This window comes from Oryctolagus cuniculus, chromosome 3 (genome assembly GCF_964237555.1).
Source record: "Oryctolagus cuniculus chromosome 3, mOryCun1.1, whole genome shotgun sequence".
Classification (NCBI taxonomy): domain Eukaryota; kingdom Metazoa; phylum Chordata; class Mammalia; order Lagomorpha; family Leporidae; genus Oryctolagus; species Oryctolagus cuniculus.
Window position 1 is genome coordinate 109,182,054 of NC_091434.1, and position 24,929 is coordinate 109,206,982.

Consider the following 24,929-nt stretch of genomic DNA (forward strand, 5'->3'; position numbering starts at 1 on the left):
TGTTGTGGCAATCACCACCACAGGTGAATACATCTGCCAGAAACAAACCGCAGCCCAGTGGTTGGCCGTCACCATCAGGCCATGGAGGCCATCTGCTCAACCTCTCTCCCCACTGAGCCCCTAAAGGAAGTCAGACAGGGACCAGTGCTAAAAAGTCCACTATTAAAGGCAAGCTTCCCAATGCTGCAGCAAACACCGTGAGAGAGATCCACCTGATTTCTTCATGACCGTGCCCCTCGCGTGGTTCCTGGCACGTAGCAGCTACTCAGTAAATACTCATAAAATTCATCAACGAGGAGGCCTCACTCATCAACATAGGGAGATCATTTAACTTAAAAGTGCCAGCCAACCCGTCCAGGCCAAACTTGTTTCTTCACAAATCCAGAATGTAGAAAGGACATAGCCCACTGGGCAGACTTCCCCATGGAGTCCAAGTACCACACCCTCAGGCTACGGCTCAGCCAAATACTCCTCAGTGGCTCCCCAAGCTACCTCCACCACACAGTCTCAACCCTGCCTACGGCTGTGGCCATCAGACCCTCACCTCCTCATAAGGTTCATCTTCTACTCTTTTAATACTTACACTAGCCAAGTTGGTTTCTAGCTCTCTCTTGAACATGTCATCCTGTTTTCCACCTGACTCACCCTGCCTGGCCCACACGCCAGGGGTGGTCACACCCCATTCATTTCTGCCATCTTCTATGATGCCCTCTGTGATGTTTGCGCCCATGGGGACTTCCCATTACCTAGCTTCAGTGGCCAGCATGTACTGTGGGAAGAGGAGGAATGAGGACGAGCTGGGTGGAGGAGTTCGGCACCCCCGCTCATGGTGCAACCTGAAGTTCCATCACAGGGTCCTCCCCCAGGAAAGGCCTTACTTTTCCCATCTGTATCCTGACCCCCAGCCTAGATTAGAGGCCCCATGAACATGCTCTTGGACTAAAATTCAGGGGTGGGGACCTTTCTCCTGCCAAGGGCCATTTGGATATATATAACATCATTGGTCAGCAATACAAAATTATCAACTTAAAAATAAGCCTGCCACAGATTTATTGAATTTTGAGTCCGGCCTGCAGTCGCTTTAGCAGAGCCAGAACAGATGGTTTTGTGGGCCTCATACGGCTGGTGGGCCAGACGTCCCCAGCCCTATAACCAATTAACAAACCAGCAGTAACCTCCATCCACGGCAACACTGACTTCACAGTGACAGCTGACAGGGCCAATCACTGTCTGGACAGGGCCTCAAGAGCTACTGCAGGCCAGCACTGCAGCTCACTAGGCTAATCCTCTGCCTGCAGTGCTGGCACACCGGGTTCTAGTCCCAGTCGGGGCACCGGATTCTGTCCCGGTTGCTCCTCTTCCAGGCCAGCTCTCTGCTGTGGCCAGGGAGTGCAGTGGAGGATGGCCCAAGTGGTTGGGCCCTGCACCCGCATGGGAGACCAGGAGAAGCACCTGGCTCCTGGCTTCGGATCAGTGCGGTGCGCCGGCCGCAGCGGCCATTGCGGGGGGTGAAACAACAGAAAGAAAGGAAGACCTTTCTCTCTCTCTCTCACTGTCCACTCTGCCTGTCCAAAAAAAAAAAAAAAAAAAAAGAGCTGCAGCACTGAAGTAACAGCACGGAAGATTCTGATCCCATTGTCAACACGGAGGGAAGCCAGCCTGGGAACCGCACGCCTGGTGAATGTCGACACAGCTACTGAAAACCCACCTTGGTCTCCCGGAGAAGAAACTGCAGGTCCCGTCCACTGAGGATGCCGTGGTTTTTCACGTAACTGGGAATATTCTTGGTACTGGAGCCGTAAACAGTCGCGTGCACCTCCATGTACGTGTGAATTATGTCCAAGTAGAACTTCTTATTCTAAAGAGAACACACAAGCAGAAAGTGTTTCTCTCTTCTTTTCATTGGTGTTAACAACCTGTCCCATTGCACAGAACTGTAAGTGCCCAGGGCCACTGGGGGGGGGGGGGCTGGGCGAGAGAGAGAGAGAGAGAGAGAGGGAAGGAGGGAGGGAGGGAGGGAGGGAGGGAGGGAGAGAGAAGGAGAGAGGGAGAGAGGGAGAGAGGGAGGGAGAGAGAGAGGGAGGGAAGGAGGGAGGGAAGGAGAGAGAAGGAGAGAGAAGGAGAGAGGGAGAGAGGGAGAGAGGTTGACTACTGAAATTTCTTTTAAAGCGACCTGACTAGCTATGGGTTAAAATAGATTGCTCCAGCAGTTTAGCAAGAAACCCATGAAAGGCAACAGAGCACCAAACACCAACTTCTGCACACAGCCAACTGTCCTGAACTACAACCCCTGCTTTGTCAGTTAGCATGGTCCCCCATTCTTCCTTTGGGTCATTTTCTTGCTCAAAGGAGAGGAGGTTGGGGAAGGGAAGTTCAAAGACAGCAGTAGGTTGGGCTGGAGTATTTATCCGGAGATGCTAAGCTGTCCCCAAGGAACAGAGACATCCCGGGTCTCGCCACTATTTCTAGTGAGGACGAACTCATGTTGTGGGAGCTGGATCCCACCTAACTCAGGTCACAGGGAGGTGGGTGTTCCTCACAATGTGGGTTGATTGGCTCAGGATCTGGAGACAGATTGAAAATATGCAGGGAGACTGCTGCGGACAAGAGGGACTCTGTAAACCTGGATGAGCCCTGCGAGCACTTCGACTTTTTGCTGCAAGCCGAAGCAACCCTCTTCCTGCATGCGTGGTCAGTGAATTTCCAGGCACGTTTCTAAATCCAAACCACCTGTGGCGGGGGAGCAAGCTCACTCTCTCTTCCTCCCCAGGCTTCCGCGTGACTAAGTTGGACAAGCCGCATTTTGTGGGTTGTTTTATTTTTTTTTTGAAATTTGTAACGTTCAAGTTCTGTAATGTTTTCCAGTTGTAGGAAAGTGGGACATGGTTTTCTCATTCTAAGTCTGTTTTTGGACACTCCAGGCAAACCTATTAATAGCCAGTCTTGTGACTTTGGGTGGTAAGGGACACAGGGGGTGTGGCACCAGGGGTTGCACCACATGGGGGAGTGGTGGACAGGCTCTGACCATGGCAGGCTGCCATCTGCCCTGGGGAATAGTGCAGAGGTTTCTTGACCTTGGGGAAATGGGTTTCAAATCACGCCCCAAAGCCTGCAGGATGCAGAAGCAGCAGAGTTCTGGTTGCAATCAAGAAGCCCGGCCCTGCAGCGGAATGCCCGAGTTAAACATGCGAGTACACAGTGACACCACATTTACAATTGGCACTGGGTCAAGTTCATTTGAAGGGCTCTAGGATATGGTGCTTGTGTGAGACATTGGTAACACCTGCCCCCACACAGCCTTCTCAGGGCCCTGTGCCCACCCACAGCCCTTACAAAGCAGGCAGGGGGCTCTGTTACCCTGCCCCCAACCTGCTGTCTGGCTTAGGGTGGGGTAGGACCCCATCCTCCGCCAGCCAGGTGGAGTGAGCCAAGCAGACCCTGTCTTGCGAACTCAGGATCTTGTGCACAGAGAGGTCCCTGGCAGATGCCCGTGAACTTCAGAGCAGGAGGGGCATTCAGGGTGGGGTCTGGGCAGTGAGGGACCAGGTACATTATCAGAAGCCTGGTGCCTGGGTGGGCGGCAGGGTTGAGAAAAGAAGAAAGGACTGAAGGGAGGGAGAGGAGGAAACAGATCACAGCTGTCAATAAGAGGAACCCAGAGAGTTACTGTGATCCAGACGTCAACCCTGCCAGCGAGTGATGGGAGGCACATATAGAAAAGATGGAGGAGGAGGAGAAGGCACAACAGAAGCAGAAACAGAAAAGAAAGCAGAGAAAGGAGAGGGAGAAAGAACCAGGGCCCAAGGATGCTATAGTTTCCGTGTGTTTGCAAGTCCTTCCCTGCCCGAAATTCTCCAGAAATTCTGGATCCTGGAACACCAGCAACTATCCAAACTCTTCGCAGACCCCTTAAGCTACTCTGGGTGGACTCCCATCATGCACAGGGACTCTCCCAGGACACCTGCAGGCCTCACAGCAGGCACCTCTCCCTTCTGCAGCAGAAGGGAGCACAGGCTCCAGATGAGGTCTGTGCTGAGTGACAGGCCCGAGAGTGAAGGGCCCATCTGGCTCCTAAGATACTCCCTGCAGACAGACTTAAGACTGGGATTCCCAGACTAAATGCCTAGGGAAGGAACAACAGATGAGGTTGTACATGCACTGCTATCAAATCCCAGAAAAGGCTGGGGCTCCCTCAAACACAACAAGGGATCAAGTTCAGGCAGATAGGAAGAAATGTAGGTCAAGGATGGTAAAGTCAATGAACTTAACAAGACATGATAAAGCCTGAGAGCAAAAATTACCTTCAGAGAGGATTTACATAAATTCCCCCAGGAGAGGATTTCAACAGGTGGTTACAGGAACAGAAAGTCTCAAGCCTAACTCTTAACCTTGGAAGGCGACGTGACAGCTGAGGAATCCCACCTCAGGCATCTTGCTGCCACCTGTCAGAGTTCTCACCAGAGGAATCTGGTGGGGGTGAGCCACGTTATCTGTCCCAGGCCAAGGTGCCACTGGAACCTCTCGTACCAAGTTACTGCCACTGCCACAGTTCACGCTCACTGGATGCTAGATGAACCCAGAGAGGCATCCCCGGCTCAGATCTCTTTCCTGAATTTCGTGCCCAAATATCCTGAACGTGAGGCTGGCACTGCTGTGCTGCAGGTTAAGTCATCTCCTGCTACGCTGGCATCCCACATTGTAGCACCACTTCGAGTTCAGGCTCTGCTGCTTCCAATCCAATTTCCTGCTAACGTAACCAGAAAGACAGCTGAAGATGGGAGACCAGGATGGAGTTCCTTGCTCCTGGCTTTGGCCTGCCCAGACCTGGCTGTTGCAGCCATTTGGAGAGGGAACCAGGGGATAGAAAATTGATATCTCCCTCTCTGTCACTGTCTTTCAAAAGCCCCAGCAAATATCCAGAATGCTTCTACCTAGTGGCTACAGCCACTTCTATACAACAGGTCAAAAAAGGGAACCTACCACCTTAACCGGCCAGCATCCTTTTGTCTGTTCCTGTGTCCAGCAACTGCTGCTGTCCCCAATCTAGGTCCCTGGACTAGACTTACACTTGTCCTTCCGTTCCCCCCACCTCCTTACCCCCCCCCCCAACATACGCCTACACACATCCACTTAGTCACAGTGCCCTGATGATTCTGCCTTCACAGCATCTAACTGGTCCCCCCCCCCCCCTCCAGACTCTGATCCTCACTCTACTGGACTGTTCTAGGATTAACACAATCAACACCTAGCACACTTTAGTTCTTCCAAATACACACCAGTGTTGAGAATGACTACAAAAGAGTATGTACAGCTCCATGCTATTTTTGTCCATGTTTAAGCCATTCTCTAAAACCATGGACAATGTTTTAGACATCTGGACATTTGCAGAGAAAACAGAGAAATACGCAGAGGGATGTTTTACATCAACTTCCAAGTACTAATTAACAGGGCTAGAGGCAAGGTTTGGGGAGGTGGATGGAGCAGTACCTGTAATTATGCCACTTTTCTATTTAAAAATATTGCAAGACACGAACAGTCACACACCTGGGTGCTGGGGATACAGATGTCTGCAGCGACTTGAATGCACTCCGATAAAGTTCATGTGTTGGAAATGTAATTCTCACATTCACAGGTTCTTGGGCATTTGGAGGTGGGGCCTTTAGGAGGTAATTAGGCTAAATGAGCCCCCCCCCACGGTGACATTATGGGCTCCAAAGGAAGAGGCGGCAGGAGCTGAGCCAGCACGCTGTGCTCTCTCTCCTGTGACGCCCCGTCACAGTGAGCAGCAGTGCGAAGGCCCTCACCAGCTGCTGAGCAGGTGCCGGCATTGAGAGCCAAGTAAACCTGTGTTCTTGATCAGTGACCTGGTCTCAGGCGATTTTGTTACAGCAACAGAAAGCAGATGATCATAGCCTCTTATTTAATTGTTTTTAGTATACCTGTCTCTTAGTGGAAATAGAAAGTTTAAAATAAGCGCCGCCTGGGGCCAGCACCATGGCACAGGAGATTAATCCTCCGTCTGCAGTGCTGGCATCCCATATGGGTGCCGGTTCTAGTCCCGGTTGCTCCTCTTCCAGTCCAGCTCTCTGCTATGGCCTGAGAAGGCAGTGGAGGATGGCCCAAGTGCTTGGGTCCCTGCACCTGCCTGGGAGACCTGGAAGAAGCACCTGGCTCCTGGCTTCGGATGGGCGCAGCTCCAGCCACTGGGTAGTGAGCCAGTGGATGGAAGACTTTTCTCTCTTTCCTTCTCACTGTCTGTAACTCTACCTCTCAAATAAATAAATAAGAAATCTTAAAAAAAAAATAAACACCACCAAGACAAAACAAAACCAGTCTGTCCCAGTCTCCAAAGCCCTCCCCATTCTCTCCATGGCGGAAGGTTTGGCTCTCGCCATGCAGGTAGTCAGAGGCTGTCTCTGCTTAGGATGCACTGTGTGTGCGTGCAGGGCCTGGGGTGGCATCCAGCAGATGTCACCCTTCCTTTTTGTAGCTTAGTCAACCAGGCCATAGGGAAGGTGACATCACAGAGTTGGGCATCCCACTGACCATCGTCCTTCTCTCATGTAAGAGGCCAAGAGGAAAGAAAATACTCCTTTCCAAAAGCCCTAGCACTTTCAAGCTACGTGACATGTGGCTGAAGAGAGCTTCAGTCAAGCACCCTGCCACAGGACAGACACCACTGCCCCATCTCAGAGCAATGGAAAATGCCACCAAGGGCCTCAGCTCAGCAACCTGCGGCCCCCTGATGCTTCCAGTCTCTAGTTCAATCTGAATTCCCATTTAGAACAACTCGTCTGATTTAAAATTCATTCTACCTAGGCTCATTTGAGGGGATGCAAAGAAAGAGAGTGGGTGCTGCAGTCAGCGAGCTGGGTAGCAGGTGTATCTTTGGCTATTTGTAGTTGTCGTTGGAGGCAGGTACATCTGCTGAACTGGTATGAGGTATTTAGGGCTTGGGAAGAGACCTTTAGGGAAACAATGCAAACTAAACCACACTCGGGAGAGTCCGCAGGACGGGAAGAGGTAGAAGGCAGGGCCAATTGGAGAATGGAAGCGCGTTCCCTGGCTTCTTTGTTAGCTGGTGAACTGGGAATGTAGGCATATTTGGTAAGTGGCATATTCTGAGCCTTGGATTGGAGTGGGCAGTATGTATTTTTCTCCCCAGTAACACCCTTGCTACCTGCTGTAGATACATATCCTTTCTCCTAAACACAACTGCCCTTCAACCACATGGCACCTGTCATTTCAAAAGAAAAAGGACCCCGATTCCCTGCCACAAGCTGGTTCATCCAGTGGTGAGCACCCAGTGCATCCGAGCTCATGGAAATCCCCCCAGGAAGTACTGGATGGGTATGAGAAGTCAGCCCCTCTCTGGAGTGACAGCAGTGAGCTATCAACCTGTTGAGGCAAGCATGGGTCATTGCATGGAGGTCAGGCTCCTGGCAGAGAAAAATTAACGTCATGCACAGAAGAGGCCACATGGGAGGGTCGTCCTGGCACGCTCATAGTCCATGGCCAGCCCAGGTGCATCCTTGCCCTTCCTTGGGTTCCAAGAGCTGGCTACTACCCACCATGGGCTAAGCTCGTAAAGGCAGGCTTCACTCCTCTACAGCAAGAACTCTAGCAAGACAACCACATTTTGCAAAACTTCATGGAAAACAGACATGAATTTCATGACTTCCAATTTTCTGCACCAAAATAAATGTATTCATTAATTCAATTTTCTGCATGTATTTTGAAGAACGTTTGTACACTCAGCATTGGATATTTATTTGGTCTACCATAGATTTTCAATCATTTCTCAAGTCGTAGCTTCTATCTGCTTTTCTGCCATAGCTTTTACAAATCCATGGCGATACAGCCTGCTTTTTCTCTACGAAACCCAAAACCATGGTGTCAGTTTTGACCGAATCTAGACACGGGAGTCCTTTACTGCTGCCGTGACATCACTTGCTGAGAGGCTGCACTTGGACTTGTCTATGGCATTGAATGAAGACCCTGTCAGTCTGTCTCCATTCACTCTGGCGTCTGTCCCCTCTTGCTCTCCGAGCTCTGAGTGGAGCTCCTGTGTGGTGGTGACGCACACCCGTGCACCCTCCCGGATTCCTGCCTTCGCTGTCTCAGGCACTGCTCACGGCCAGGCTGCTCCACACCACCAGGCCAGGAAGAAGCTCCATGGTGGGATGGGGCAGAGGGTCTCCTTTCTGAAAGGCATTCCAGAACGAGGGAGGTTCTGGGCCTCTGTCAGGTGAACTCAGGCTTTGGGGACAAAGAATATAAAAGGACAAATAAAATCCGCCGCCTCTCTGTCCCAGACACAGGCAAGGAAGGCTGCTCTCACACTTTCCCGGGATTCCAGGTCCCCTGTCTGCTCTATGTGACTCCCGGTGAGGCAGTGTGGTGACCTGTGTGGTGACCTCCCCATCCTGTCATTTGCCTTCTCTCTGCCTCCCTTCCTTTCTCCCTCATCCTAACAGCCCTGGGTTGGTACCTCCTTCCCCACTGAAATTGTCTTTATTTTTAAGGAATACAAATTTCATAGGCACAATGTTAGGAATATAGTTATTCTTCCCAGCATACTCGCCCTCCCACCAACACTCCCACCCCTCCTCCTCCTCCCTCTCCCCTTGCCAGTCCCATTCTTCATTAAGATTCATTTTCAATTAACTTTGTACACAGAAGAACAACTCTATACTAAGATTTCAACATTTTGCACACACACACACACACACACACACACACGCGTGCACGCACGCACACACACACACACACACTGTGAGAACTAGTTTTACAGTTAACTCTTAATACAACTCATTGAGGACAGAGGTCCTGCACGGGGAGTTACTACACAGTGGTGCCTGTTGTTAATTTAACAATTAACATTCCGGAATGCCAGTTCGAGTCCTGGCTGCTCCTCTTCCTATCCAGTTCCCTGCTACAGCCTGGGAAAACAGCAGAAGATGAGCAAAGTCCTTGGGCTCCTGCACCCATGTGGGAGACCCGGGAAAAGCTCCTGGCTCCTGGCCTCAGGTAGGTCCAGCTCTGGCCATTGCGGCCATCTGAGGAATGAACCAGCAGATCAAAGCCTTTGTGTCTGTCTGTCTCTCTGTCTCTCTCTCTGCCTCTTTCAAATAAATAAGTCTTTTTTACAAAAAAAAAAAAAAAAAAAGAATTTTTGGGCTCACAAGGGACACAGTCTCAGGCTTGGCCCAGCTCCTCCTGACACCCTCTAAAGCCCTGCCAACTTCTCCCCTGCTGTCAGTGCCACGTTCTGCCACCTGCTCCTGGCAAAGGAGCTCAAGTCCATGACTACTTAAGGGTATATGGTAATCAAAAATCACATGCCAGGAGAGCTACAAATCTTAAAACGTATATTGTACAATGAGTTTATCTTCCCTTTAACTTAGCTATAGAGTGTAAGGTTCTTTCTGAGGACTTGGGACGTAGGAGGGAGATAAAAGCCAGCAAACTCATGTGCCTGCTCATGTGTCCAAACTTCAACAAGAACAAACAATTCTTTTATTCTAAGATTAGAGATAAGCCCCCAACATGCAGATCTCTGGGATTCTCAGCCGTGAAGCAGAAATAATTTATACTGCGGGGTAATTGAAAATCTGTGCAGTCCTCGGCTCATTTATACTCAAGGTCAAGTTGTGTGTGTTGAGGTAGGGGGTAGGGGAGGGGAGTAGCTCTTGATGCCTCCCACTCAGGCTGCAGAGGGCTCAGGGAGACCCTTGGAAGCTACGACTCTCAAGGCCTGTCCTCCCCTGTCTCACCACCTCCAGCCCAAATCCCTGCCTCTCCAGGAGAAAACACAGTGCTCGATATGAAAGCGGGAGGAGTAAAGACACCCAGCTCTCGTCTCCAGCCTGGTCTGAGGTGCCCCTGTGGGTCTACAGGCATAAAAAGGGATCTCTTCCTTGTGGCGCCCTAGGCTTCACTGTTAACTCTTGACCCCTGGCACGGGCTGCATAGCTGGATAGCAGGCTGTTCCTATGTACCTACTGGGCGCGAGGGAGAGGAAAGAGTATCTATAAGCACTTGGCTTAGTATTCACCACCTGATTAGGTAACAGTCCTGGTCTCCAGTCTGAACAAAGAAACGGGCAGGAAGATTTTGGAGGATCGTGGCTTCTAAATCCGCACAGGACAACGGGCTCCAAATAAGACGTGGCTGAAGGTGCCAGGAAGCTGTCATCGTTCTGCGGACTCGAAGCAGGGTCACCAAGGCTGTTCAGAGATTTGCCGCGCGTTCTGAAGCGCCCTCCGCCTGGCGGCTCTCACCAGCACGGCAGGGCGGGATGGCTGTCCGTCTATAAACAGCCCTGGCAGCAGCAGGCCAGGCACACCCCCACCCCCACGGCTATGCAGACGCAAAACCATCCAGCTGTTTCGGGCGCCCTGGCCACATTGTGTAAAATTTAGTAGGCAGTTTTGGGTCATCGGTGAAGTCATTTGGCTCTTGCTTCCAGCTCTGTGACTAACTTTCTGGTGGGAACTTGGGCCAGCTCCCAAGCTTCAGTTTCCTGATGTGTAAAACGAGCGGGGATTAAAATTGCTGTTAACTCTCACGGGTGTTCACGGCAACAAATGAGATCTTGAGCACCATGGTGAGACACAGGAGCTCAGCCCTAGCATGCTCTCCCTGTGGCACACCCCTCCATCTCTGCCCCTGCAAGAGTCTGGTCCACCCTCCCCCCTCCCAGGGACCCTGGCCACCCCGCCGGCCCCTCCCCAGGCCGAGGCTCCCCCACCTCCCAGGGAGAGCACGTGGGCTCGCTTCCACCTCGCCACATGGCTGCGGCCCATTTCCAGTTCTGCGCTCCAGTGCGTGAAGGCTGCACTTGCTCAATTCCTCTGCAAGGCACTCAGCCTGGTGCCATCTGCACCGCTACCCACGGCTTCGCGATGATGGATGTGTCAGTCGGTAATAATGTGCATAATCTCTTCCCCCAGAACACCAAGTGTCAACACTCGTCCTTGTAGGCTGGGACCTGATGTGTGACAAACCAGGCCGTTTAAACCCCAAGTCCCTCCCTCCCTTCTCCCTTCTCCCTTCTCCCTTCTCCCTTCTCCCTTCTCCCTTCTCCCTTCTCCCTTCTCCCTTCTCCCTTCTCCCTTCTCCCTTCTCCCTTCTCCCTTCTCCCTTCTCCCTTCTCCCTTCTCCCTTCTCCCTTCTCCCTTCTCTTCTCTTCTCTTCTCTTCTCTTCTCTCTCTCTCTCTCTCTCTCGGGCCCCTTCCTTTTCCTGCTCGCATCACATCAAGTAGCAGCCTTCGACATTCCGGGCGTAATCTCTGTCCTATCTGAGACGTAGGGATCAAGATCGGCGGTCAGGATTCCCTTGAAAGGACGGCGACAGCCAGGCTTTCACAAAGGGGCCGATCTCTAAGAGGGAAGCCAAGAATCCCCTCTCCCCACCCCCTCAACATCAATCACGGGCCCCTCAACATCAATCACGGGCCTCTCAACATTTCTTCGCTTCATTCCCGATTTCTTGAAACGCCAAGATAGCAAAAATAAAAGGGATCCACCTAATTAGAGTGCATCCGAATCTGAGATGCTGCCAGTAAATGTATTCAGCGGGCAGAAGCAGCTGAAGCATTCAGAGGCAGCAGTTTGAAAACAGGAACAATGAAAATACCCCCAGGAAGCAAAGGTGAGGTCTCACTCTTGTCTATCAGTTTGGAAAATCTTCTTCCCGCTTCCTGTGTCTTCCACTCCCCCACTCCCTCCGCCTCCCTCCTGCCTCCCATATTTCCCGGTTCTGTGACCCATCCCCAACACACTCAGCCTTGAGGATGAACAGGATCACGGGGCAAGGGCCTGGAGCCAGGAAATTAGGTTCCCAGACTTGGCGCTGCCCCTTTTCTGGCCCTGTGCCTTCAGGAAGTGGCTTCCTCCACCAGAAATCGGTTCCTCAGGCACTAACCAGCTCCCCCTTCCAAAGGGGTCCAAAGCATTGTGGGTAAGGAAGAGAGTTGTCAACAGCCACGATCCATCTCCTGATTCCTCCAGCCACTCTCCTCTATCCCATGCGCACAGCTGCTGAGGACCGGGAGTTCTTGGGAGGGAAGGATTGAGGTCACGAGTGGAGCCCTCCCGGATGGAATCAGTACCCTTCTAAGAAGAAACCAGAGATCTGGCTCACTCTCGTTCTGCCTTCTGAGGATGTAACCAGGAAGAGGCCCTCACCTGAACCTGACCATGCTGGCAACCCCTGCTCTTAGACTGGGCCTCCTCAGCTGGGAGGCATAAGCCTATGCCCAGTGGGGCATCCAGGCTCTGGTGCTTTGTCACAATGGCCCACAGATTAAGCCAATGGTGAACTGTGGTCCCTGGTCTTTGTTCAAGAGTTGTCTTCCTACTCAGAAATGCCAGTCTGCCACTCACCACTCCTGGTGGGGAGGGGTTCCTCTTTTCAAGCCTGCCAAATGGCCCCTTCTTCTTAATGTTTTCCTTAAGCAGGACATGGAGAAACACTGAAGGCTGTGGCTTGTTGTACACCTAGGCTATTACTCCCAGCTGCAAGTCTGCACAACGTGATACTGTACTGAATACGAAGGCAACAGTCACACGGTGTTAACTATTTCTGTCTCTAAACACAGAAGAGGGACAGTAAAAATATCAGGCATCAGGAATTTTTTTAAAAAGATTTTATTTATTTATTCAAAATCAGAGTTACACAGAGAGAGGAGAGGCAGAGAGAGAGAGAGGTCTTCCATCTGATGGTTCACTCCCCAGATGGCTGCAACAGCCAGAACTGCGCTGATCCGAAGCCAGGAGCTTCTTCTAGGTCTCCCACGTGGGTGCAGGGGCCCAAGGACTTGGGCCATCTTCTACTGCTTTCCCAGGCCATAGCAGAGAGCTGAATCAGAAGAGGAGCAGCCAGGTCTCGAACCAGCACCTGTATGGGATGCCGGCGCTTCAGGCCAGGACGTTAACCCGCTGCGCCACAGCGTCGGCCCCAAGGCAACAGGAATTTTTGAGCTCTACGATTACGTTGAGGGGACTGGCTTTGTATATGTTGTCCGCTGCTGACTGAGCTGGTTCACGCAGCCACTGCCTGACTGTACAAGAACATAGTCGTGCTCACGGATAGGCTGGAGTACACCACATAAGTAACACCAACAGGGCCAGTTCAGAGACTTGCCACAAGTTTTACATTTAAAATGGTGATGGTGGGCTGGCGCTGTGGTGCAGCGGGCTAAGCCTCTGCTTGCAGCACTGACATCCCATATGAGTGCTAGTTTGAGTCCCGGCTGCTCCTCTTCCGATCCAGCTCTCTGCTATGGCCTGGGAAAGCAGTGGAAGATAGCCCAAGTGCTTGGGCCCCTGTACCCTCATGGGAGACCAGGAAGAAGCTCCTGGCTTCGGATCGGCCCAGCTCCAGGTACTGTGGCCATTTGGGGAGTAAACCAGCAGATGGAAGACCTCTCTTTGTCTCCTCCTCTGTCTGTAACACTACCTCTCAAATAAAAAAAAAAAAATTAAAAAAAAAAAAAGACAAACCTTTAAATAAATGGTTACGGAGCTCTGTCCTGTGATTCAAATAAAATGTACTTTGTGAAAAAGAAACATGTGCCTGGAAACAAAACTCATCTCTTCCCATATTTTCTGATTTTAAAAAAAATAATTGATGCTGCATTTTGCTTTTGGAAAATGCACTTGGAGGACACCATTGTTTTGCTCAAAGCTGTAATCTAGGAAGGGGACTCCTAAGTGGGACCCACAAGATGATCCACAGGGATACAAGAAAAATGTCTCAAAGTGCTTGTAGAGCTTTCAACATTTGCATAATGTACGGGTTGTTATTATTGTATTGAACATTTTTTTTTTACCAATAAATGAGTATCCATATACTGTGGATGTCACGTTCAAAGTCTTTTAATTGACAAGGCTACAATAATCAAAAACAAACTGAAGACCGTATGTCCATCTGGATCCTGGATAGATGCTTGCAGATGACTGCTTGCCCAAGACTCAAGGGGGGCTGGTCAGCCTCTGTTGGCATCTATTCCTCCTGACTGGAAGGGTGGGGAAAAACAGATGAAACCGCACCAATGCCTTTTCCGGCTCAATTTATAAAGAATATCTAGAAAAGGGGAATCATAATTTTTTTTTTTACATTTTACCAAGAGGGTGTGGGGCAATGCAGAATGAATGCATTCATTTAAAAGGTTCCAAAGACGTATCACTAAGTTCCTAAATCTTTATATACAAAATACATGAAACTCATATAACCTAATTAAAAAAAAAAGGTTCCAAAGATGGAAGGCTTGGTTGCTGCGTCCTTGACAGAATCTGAGCTCAGGACCATGTAGCTTCTAAGAGAGTCACCTAACATCTACTTTACTTAGACAAAAATGCAAGAACTCTGAATTAATTCTAGAAGCAGCTTGCCATAACCCACATTAGCTCCGATTCCAAATTTATTCAGGTCACCTTCACACACCATTAACACAGCTATGCACCAAGCCATCACATACCATATGTGCACGACTGCGGGCCTCAGGGTCTCCAGGAAAAAATTAATCACCGGGGAACCTAGCTAGCAGGTTGGTCCGATGGTTCAGCTGGTGAAGCATATGGAGGGAGCACAGAGGATGACGCGAAACCCGACTTAGCACAATGAAAGCGAGAAAGCTTCCCTTGCAAAGAGGAGCAAATCCGGAAAAGGCAGAGGGTGCTAGCTCAGTGCAGATGCTGCCCAGACCCGTTTCCTGGGAGGACTTTGCAAATGTGCCCACACTTAGCATTTCCAGACTAAATTTACCAGTCAGTACAGCATCTATAAGAATAGCTGCAAAGGGCTGAAACACACTAAATGTGAAGTGAGTTCATAAAGGCCCTTCATTAGAATATTGCCAGTTGGCTAGCACCACGGCTCACTAGGCTAATCCTCCGCCTGTGGCGCCGGCACCCCAGGTTCTAGTCCCGGTCGGGGCGCTGGATTCTGTCCCAGTTGCTCCTCTTCCAGTCCAGCTCTCTGCTGTGGCCCAGGAGTGCAGTGGAGGATGGCCCAAGTCCTTGGGCCCTGCACCCACATGGGAGACCAGGAGAAGCACCTGGCTCCTGGCTTCGGATCAGCACAGTACGCCGGCTGTAGCGCGCCAGCCGCAGTGGCCATTGGAGGGTGAACCAATGGAAAAAGGAAGACCTTTCTCTCTGTCTCTCTCACTGTCCACTCTGCCTGTCAAAAAATTAAAAAAAAAAAAAAAAAAGAATATCGCCAGCAGGTACTAATGAATGAATGAATCTCACTGGCAGCTCACATTCGTGAAAGCCAGATCTCCAGATGTCAGATGCCTCTAGATGTTAATACCAAGACCACCTATGAAGTAGCCTTGCAAAAATCCAACTTGAGCTTGGTCAAGCTGCTGGATCTTATCAACTCATTTCAGAAAACACATCAAGGAGAGAAAGATGGTAAATCACACTAAGGGTACGCAATAAGCACAAAGTTCAGGCTGTGGGCAACTTTGTAGAGTACATAACCTGGTTTCTTCAACAAAAACTTGCACTGAGAGACTTCCGGAACATACCCAGAGCCCATGGCGGAATCTTATTTGCATTCTAATTTGAATAAGCAATCTAAAATTTGAGAAAAGCTAAAAATTCTGGACACTGTATTTTAACATTAAGAATGTACTGCTAATTATTTTAAGGTGTAATAGCAGTACTGGTGTGCTTTATTGAAATCCTTACATTTTATGTATACATTCTGGAATAGTTGGCAATGACAGAAGAGATGTTTTGGATTTGCTTCAAAATAATCTGGATCGGGGTATGGATGAGACACACTATGATTGGCCACAAGTTGATAATTAGTGAACCTGGGTGACAGGTACAGGCAGGCGCATCTCACTATTTTTTCAATAGAAAATTTCCCTGACACGATCTAGTAATAGGGACTGGCGCTGTGGCATAGCGGGTAAAGCTGCCGCCTGCAGTGCTGGCATCTCCTATCGGTGCCGGTTCCAGTCCCGGCTGCTCCATTCCCTATCCAGCTCTCTGTTATAGCCTGGCAAGGCAGAAGAAGATGGCCTAAGTCCTTGGGCCCCTACACCCACATGGGATACCCAGAATAAGATCCTGACTCCTGGCTTTGGATCAGCGTAGCTCTGGCCAATGAGGCCATCTGGGGAGTGAATAGAAGACCGACCGACCGACTGACCACTCACTCTCTCTCCTTCTCTGTCTCTATGTAACTCTGCCTTTTGAATGAATAAAATAAATCTTAAAAAAAAAAACTAGCAATAACAAAAAATGGATCCCCATGGTTTATTCTGAGAAAAGGTTTCCAACACCCCAGTGTGTAGAGAAAGGATGCTTTCGTGTCGACCCTGACTCTGTGGGACAGGACTTCTCTTTATCCCTCTCTTGCGCACCCTTTTCGAGCCCGAGACTCTGACCCCATGACACCAGGCCACCCACAACGGTGTCTCTGGATTTCTGGTTGCCGAGTCTGTGGTGATCATAGAAATATGTGTGTAACGTATCCTAATTCTGCAGCAATCCTGCCTCCTTGCATTTGGGGTTCCTATGACTAGTCTCCTGCTCAAAGATGCATTTCATACACTTGGCTTTAGCGCTCTCAACCCTCTGTGGCTAACAGCGAGCAGCCTTCTTTCAATATTCCTGTCCCTTCTTGTCGCCTTTCGCCCAGCTACTTGTCTGGGTTCAGGACCGAGGAACCATAAGGACCATTCCTCCCTTACCTTCCAGCGTGAGGCGGCTGGAGGCAAGTGCCTACAAGGTGCTCTTCGCCTCCTGCCAAACAGAACTTGGAGCCAGCATTGTGGTGGTGCAGGTTAAGCCATCATTTGTAGCGCCAGCATCCCATAGGGGCGCCAGTTCAAGTCCCAGCTGTTCCACTTCCCATCCAGCTCCCTGCTGATGTGCCTGGGAAAGCACTGTAAGATGGTTCAAGTGCTTGGACCCTGTACTCAGATGGGAGACCCAGAAGAAGCTCCTGGCTTCAGCTTGGCCCAGCCTTGCTATTGCAGCCATCTGGGGAGTGAACCAGAGGATGGAAGACCTCTCCCTCTCCCTCTCCCTCTCCCTCTCTCTGTAGCTCTTTCAAATAAATAAAAGGAGGAGGAGGAGGGAAAAAAAAGGCAGCTTGGTGCCTCCTGTGGACTCACCTCTATGTGAAGATTTTCCAAGCTACTTCCCAGTTAATCCTCATAAACACCATAGGAGGAACAGGTTACTGTTTCCACTGTACAGACAGAGCGATCAAGACACTTGCGGATGGTCATCTAGCAAGCTAGGTGGCAGGACCAGGATGGGAACACGGCTCTTAAACAACGTGCTATGAAATCTAGCTTCCGAGTCAGTTTCGTGGTGAGAACGAAACATTTAGCTCTTTTATCTGGCCACGTGGCGTCTGGCACACTCATACTGTGCTAACAGCTTGGTTGTCTCTGTTTTTATCTCCACCCCAACATTTGCTTATCCTGAGATATCCCACACAGGTGTTCTCCCTGGGCATAGGGCACTACCCTCCCTACCCTTGCATCTAACACAAAGATTAGCTTAGCACATACTCCCTTTGTGGCTGTGGCTACTGGGAGCTACCCTAGTTTCCCTCAAAGACAGAATCTCACTTTCATTTGGGGCAGCTGTAGTCCTGGTTAAAATCCATCTTTCCCAGTCTCCCTAGAAACTAGTGGTGGGTAATGACTGGAGCCTTCCGAGAGAAATCTTGAAAGTCTATGCCCTTTCTATCCTTCATTCTTCCTTTTGCATCCTAAGTGGATTGTGGACCTAAAGGTTGGAGCTCCAGCAGCCATCTTGGATCAAGAGGTAGCTTTGAGAATGAATAACACCATGAAGACAGCAGGGCTGGAAGACACGAACAGCCTGAGTCCCTGAAGATAGGCCACTAAAGTAGCTCTGATGTGCCTTTCTTACATGAGGGGAAAGGAAACTCCAAATTAAAAGATTCTCATTTTATGGTGTGTGTGTGTGTGTTTAATCTAATACATCCAAACACAATTCCTTTTTGGTTTTAAAAATTTATTTATTTGAAAGTCAGAGTTAGAGAGAGAAGAGGCAGAGAGAGAGAGAGAGAGAGAGAGAGAGAAAGAAAGAGGTCTTCCATTCTGCTGGTTCACTCCCCAAATGGCTACAATGGCCAGAGCTGAGCTGATCTGAAGCCAGGAGCCAGGAGCTTCTTCCGGGTCTCCCACATGGGTGCAGGGTCCAAGGACTTGGGCCATCTTTTACTGCTTTCCTAGGCCATAGCAGAGAGCTGTATTGGAAGTGGAGCAGCCAGGTCTCTAACTGGCACCCATATGGGATGCCAGCACTGCAGGCAGCAGCTTTACCTGCTACACCACAGCATCTGCCCCCAAATGCAATTCCTAATTTACATGACTACCCACTCACTGTCAGATCTCCATTTTGGAAGACCCAAGCATCAACATTTTCTGTTGTCTATGTAGTCATTTATTTGAACTCCTTCTAATTCCCCTGAGGTCACCCTTTTCCTTCTTTATTCCCCATTAAAGCTTTGAGGATACGTTTCTCACTTTGTCTCTGACAACTTCTCAACCCTGACCCGTCACTGATTTTTCATAGTCGGGCCACAAGCTGATTTTGCACAAGCAAACATAACCCATGACTGAACTTGGCTTCCACATTTTTGTTCTCGTGCCCTTCTGTGAATTTCTGTCTCCATATCAAAATATTCCCAGCAATCCTGTGATGTGATTTTGGCTGATAACAAGGTGCTTCTTACACCTTATCTCACCTTCCAGAACTCTCTGCTGCTGACTGGCTCAGCTCCTGATGAACTGTTCCACATTTTCTCCGTCTGTTAGAATGAGTATGACCTTACTGTATATGTTGGAGGGGAACAAAGAGCTAGATTTATCTTCCTTTTACTAAGCATTCATCCAAATCTAATCTTGTGTATTTCTTCCTCCCGAGAATGTTCAGAATTCCTCATCTTCAGTGGCTTTATGACCTTTCCTCAATGTCATATCAATAACTTTTCATTTTTTGCCATGCCCTGTGCATACACTGAGATATTTTTATAAGCATCCAGTCTGATAAGTGCATTTCAGAGTCATACTGGGGCTGGAACTGTGGCGCAGCGGGTAAAGCCGGCGCCTGCAGTGCCAGCATCCCATATGAGCACCAGTTCCAATCCTAGCTGCTTCACTTCCGAGCCAGCCCTCGGCTGCGGCCTGGGAAAGCAGTAGAAGATGGCCCAAATGCTCCGGCCCCTGCGCCTGCAAGGGAGACCAGGAGGAAGCTCCTGGCTCCTGGCTTTGGATCAGCGCAGCTCCAACGTTGCAGCCATCTGGGGAGTGAACCAGCGGATGGAAGACCTCTCTCTCTCTCTCTCTCTCTCTCTCTGTAACTCTGACTTTCAAATAAATAAATCCTTAAAAAAAAATCATGCCTGTACAGTGAGCCTCCCTCCCCCATAGACAACACATTCTAAGATCCAGCAGTGTTTGCCTGAAATCATGGATAGTTTCAGGCATCCACTGGAGAAACAACGTGTACAAATTCTATTTTTTTTTTTTTCTGATACGCCTTGTAGCACTGCCACAAGTTAACAGACTTGATCTGTCCTTACATGGTTTATTGCCCTGGCCACTCCTCTGCATCCCTGCTCTTGCCCTGTGGGGCCATTATGAAGTAAAATAAGAGTTACTAGAACACAAGCACTCTAATACCTCCAGAGACAGCTACTCAGTGACTTCCGGTTGGGTAGCGACAATGGAATGGATATGCTGGACAAAGGGTAGATTCACATCTCAGGCAGGCTGGGGCAGGGCGGGACTTCATTTCGCTACTCAGATGGCATACAATTCAAAACTTGTCAATCATTTATTTCAGGAAGTTTCCACGTAAGGCTTTCAGAACACGGATGATCGGGTAACTGAAACAGTGGAAAATGAAACCTGACGGCAGGAGGGAGGTGTGTCTGTCTAGTCTACGTCTAGCCCCTGATCCTGAAGGCTTAACATGCTGGCTCATTCGAGTAGCGTTTAGAACAGCACTGCCTCCATCCTCACTGGGTCAGGGCAGACAACACGCATCTGAGTACCAATAAGCCTGCTGCAGGGAACATGCCTGCCCCACTCAACCAGCTGCCCAGAGCTTCCCAAATCTACAGACAGCAGGGAAGGGCTTTTGAAGGATGAAAGGGCGGTGAGACGTCAGCCACACTTTTCTCCCTCATTCTCCTTGGACTGACACACAGATAGAGGGAAGACAGAGAAGGAGGAGATCTCCCAACAATCAGTTCACTCCCCCAACGGCTGCAACAGCTGAGGCTGGGCCAGGGGCCAGGAGCTCATTCTTGGTTTCCTACGTGGGTGGTTAGAAACTCAAGTCCTTGGTTCATTATCTGCTGCCTCCCAGGGGCACTGGCAGGAAGCTGGATTGGAAGTGGAGATGGGACTCAAACTGGCATTCCATATGGAATGTGGGCATTGCAAGTGGCAGTTGAACCAGTGTGTCACCACCCCCAGCCCTGGAGCTTGGTCTCACTAGGCAGGCAAGGGAAAAACTCCTAAAAACTCGACCCAGTTCCATTTAACACATTCAGTTTAGAGGCAGGCTATGAGCAAACCCTCAAGAAAGGCAGTGTGGAGGGAGGAACAGTGTAGAGACGAGCCAAGGACTCAGAGCGACAACACACTCAGGCCCAGCTGGCCTGCAGGCAGGACCCTGCGACTTCCCCTTGCGGGGCCACATCACAAACATTTTAGGCTTTGAGCATCCTGAGATCTTTGTTGAACTCAGCCACTGCAACTCCAAAGTAGCCCCAATCATGAACAAACATGAGTGGGTTTGTACCACTGCAACTATAGGGGACCCTGAAATGCAAAGTTCACATGATTTCCACAAGTCTCAATGTATTCTTCTACTTCTTCTGATTTCTTTCTCAACCATTTAAAAACATTAAGCTTAGGGAACCCCTGACTTGGAGCTTTGAGATGTATCCATGGTGAGATTAACCTCTGTATCATAAACAACCACTGATACTCACTAGCAGAACCAGACAACAGCAGTATTTAAAACAGCCTGAGGCCGGCGCCGCAGCTCACTAGGCTAATCCTCCGCCTTGCGGCGCCGGCACACCGGGTTCTAGTCCCAGTCGGGGCGCTGGATTCTGTCCCAGTTGCCCCTCTTCCAGGCCAGCTCTCTGCTGTGGCCCGGGAGTGCAGTGGAGGATGGCCCAAGTGCTTGGGCCCTGCACCCCATGGGAGACCAGGATGGGTACCTGGCTCCTGCCATCGGATCGGCATGGTGCGCCGACCACAGCACACCGGCCGCGGTGGCCATTGGAGGGTGAACCAACAGCAAAGGAAGACCTTTCTCTCTGTCTCTCTCTCTCACTGTCCACTCTGCCTGTCAAAAATACCAAAACAAAACAAAACAAAAAAAACACCTGAGGCAGCCAGTGGGAGGAAGACAATTCCAGAAGTTAATCGTTTTAATGAAGTATAGCTGAACAGTTAGATGAGCAATGAGATATTTGACTAATTTTTTTCTTTGCAGGGCTTGATTTAAATTGGAAGCATTTTAGGGCCAGCATTGTGGTATAGCAGGTTAAGCCTTTGCCTGCAGTGCCAGCATCCCATATGGGCACTGGTTCAAGACCTGGCTGCTCTACTTCTGATCTAGCTCCCTGTCAATGCGCCTGGGAAAGCAATGGAAGACGGCCTATGTGCTTGGGCCCCTGCACCCATGTAGGAGACCTGGAAGCAGCTCTGGGCTCTGGGCTTGGCCCAGCCCTGGCTGTTGGGGCCATTTGTGGAGTGAACTAGCAGATCGAAGAGCCATCTATCTTCTCCTTTCTCTGTAACTCTGCTTTTCAAATAAAAAAGTAAATCTTAAAAAACTGGAAGCATTTTACAATTTATAGGAAAAATTAAAAAATCATTAAAGTGTTTGCTATTGTTTAAATAAGAAAGTAAAATGCAAATGTGAATATCTAATACCTCATGACAGCTATTTAAACATTAGACATCATTACTCTTTATTGTTTGTTCAATGCTTACAAGAGAGAGTTGTTGATTGGCTAATAGAAGGAATCCTTTTGGAGCTGGCACTGTAGCAAGTAAAGCTGCCACATGTGACACTGGCATCCAATTTGGGCGCTGATTTGTATCCCAGCTGCTCCAATTCCAATCCGGCTCCCTGCTAATGGCTTGGGAAAAGCAGAAGATGGTCCAAGCACTTGGGCCCTGCCACCATCATGGAGACCTGGATCAAACTCCTGGCTCTGGTCTGCCCAGCACTGGCCATTGCACCCACCTGGGGAATGAACCAGCAGATCGAAGAGCTCCCCTTCCACCTAAACCATCATAGGTAAATCTTTCAGGATAAATAAATAAAATAATAAAGGAATCCTTTCATGTAAGACAAAAGAAGAGATACTTATGCACTGTGAACATTTTCTTTTAGCCAAAAAGGTCTACAATGTGTTGAATATGTGAAGTAAATGTAACAGTGCTTGCAGAACCAGGCAAACACGACGTCACTACTTTCCTGGATTTCCCCATTAGTTTACTATCGTCTCAACACCCATGATTTAACAGCACTTTTTGAAGACTCATCTCTATTAGTTTCTTTGAAAGCTACCACCTAAGCTTACAAACAAAGGCTGCTTTTATTTGTCACACTGGTATTTCATCAGTTTATGTCAGAGTTCATGAAATGACGCAATCACAAGGCAGGCGTGTGGCATCCCCAGGTCTGGGAAGATACACACACAGCACTTTCCTGGGGTAAGCGGCCTTTGGAGAAGCAGCGATCCATCCAGCGATCTGTCTCCTCCCAGTTTTCCCGTGCAGTGGCTCTCAACCGTGGATGGCTCAACATCCTTACGGAGGCAAAAGGCTGAAAAACTCCATGGATGTGTGGTCCCCACCACAACTGTATCATAGCTGCCCAGAACATCTGCAATCCTTGGGCCACACCCAGCCTGTCTTGCTGCATTTGAACTCCTGGGGTGGCAGCTACGTTTGACAAGGTCCCCAGTGGATGAAGCCTGCCTGGTGGCCTCACCCTCCCACTGAAACACAATAGCAGTCTCCAGCACCCGTGCTGCACACTGTCCCCAGCAGGGGACTCCTCTCACACTCACAGAGGCTCTGATCTAACCGGCCTGGGCGGTGCAGCTGCGCCGCGGGATTTTTAACTGCTCTTCAAGGTGACTGCCAAGAGGGGCAGTTGGGACCCGACCACATGGCAGCACCATTGGTTGAAAACTCAAACCTGTTCCACATTACCAAGATTTATTGTGCAAATACTTTTTTTTTTAATTAAAAAACACACATTTCGGATGTACTTTTACCTTAGCAGGGTCCAAGCAGTAGCTCAAAATCAACTTGTACAGAACTGCAAGTTGACATGATTGACAGAACCAAGCCCTCAAGGCCAAGGTCACAGAAGCTGATTGCAAGGTGAGATATGCATCTGACAGCCTAAGCAGGATTTCTGAAAACTGTTTGCCTTTCTACAGAAAGTGGGACGCTCCTCACTCTTTCCAGGTATTCCCCTGGGTACCTGGGACTGCAACCATTCTAAACGATCGATCTAATCAGGCGAGCGCCATGAACGCAGTCTTTCCATGATTCAAGAAGAGTTCACAGTTGCATTCAAGACTGACGCAGGCTTTTCTATGTGCAAGGACTTTACTGGAATCTGGGGTGCGAGGAGGTGCTTGGGACCAAGTTCCATCCTTCTGTTTCCTTATCCCGGTTATCACTGTTCCCAGAATACACCACTGCACTACATAATGACTTACTGGTTTAGGGCCTTCTTTTTCCTCCTGAGACTATAAGCTTCCTGAGGGCAGGCCTGCAGCATGGTAACCTCCACACTGCCAGACCTCAGGACAGTGTTTGGCACACTGTACAGGTAACGGTTTCCATGAATGAAATCAGGTTGCTTTCTGCTGGAAAGTTAGAAACCGAACAGAGAGCACTGGGATGGAATGGGGCATAAACAAAACAGTCTATGGCAACATTCTGACCATAGGCGTGATAGTGCCAGCCACTCTCAATTAAGATGTCATCACAGAAATGAGGGCTGATATGACACTCTTCTCTCATGAGCTCTTCACAGAAATCCCTCCAGCTGCCTCAGCCAAGGCTGCTCTGCAGGGTGGTGGGACAGGCAGGGGAGGGGTCTGGGTCTAACCCACACCCACTCTTCTTGACCATTCCTACCTGCAGCAGAGCAGAGCCAGGGGGGTTTGTCTGCATGTTAATGGTGAGCATTTGGTGCTAATAAAATGGTAATAGCCACCATTTATTGAGCATTTACTATGTTCCAGGAGCTATGCTCCATGCAAATGTTTATTCCTGTCCACCATCCTGTGAGATGAGTATTCGTAGGCCTATTCTGTAGATGACATTTTTAAAAAGTTGGTAAAGGTGAGACTAGACTCTGCTCCTCATGCTAAACATTTCTAAGCCTGAATGACGGCCTCCTTGCCTCAAGGAAGGGAGCTGCTGGGCAAACTGGCTTGAGAGCTCACTCTGTGCCCTTACTCTTCTCCACACCCCTTGCCTCCTCTCTGCAGCCCTCCGACTCAGGTGCTGGATGAGAAAACTGGGTTAACAGAGGGTAAGATGTGCTGGAGGCCACCGAGAACCAATGGAGCCAAGGCTAAGTGCGGAGCCCAGGGCCCACTCCCAACACCATGGGAACACACCTTGAAGATGCCAACTGCCGCTCTCTGCTCATTTCAGTGCAAAGTCCTCGTGTGCTCACTGAGAGGGGTTGGACTGGGCCACTTCCATCCGCATGTCCACATTTTATTCTCTTGGGTTATTTAGTTTGTGCCTCATATGGTCAGCGCTGGACTGGGCACTGCAGAAGCAAATGTGAGTAAGACCAGCGGGTGCCTGCCCTCAAGAGGCCTGTGGTGCAGCCCGGGATCCTTGCTG

The 24,929-nt window shown here is 49.7% G+C and overlaps 1 protein-coding gene across 4 annotated transcripts in view; it reads right to left on the reverse strand.

Moving 5' to 3' along the window:
• Window positions 1-24,929, reverse strand: part of MGAT5 (alpha-1,6-mannosylglycoprotein 6-beta-N-acetylglucosaminyltransferase) — a 369,059-nt gene that overhangs the window by 54,850 nt on the left and 289,280 nt on the right. For all 4 annotated transcript variants that reach the window (XM_051849614.2, XM_051849612.2, XM_070071008.1 and 1 more), the window contains exon 12: window positions 1,709-1,858. In XM_051849614.2, coding sequence (XP_051705574.1) covers window positions 1,709-1,858 — 150 coding nt within the window. The remainder of the gene's footprint in view (window positions 1-1,708; window positions 1,859-24,929) is intronic.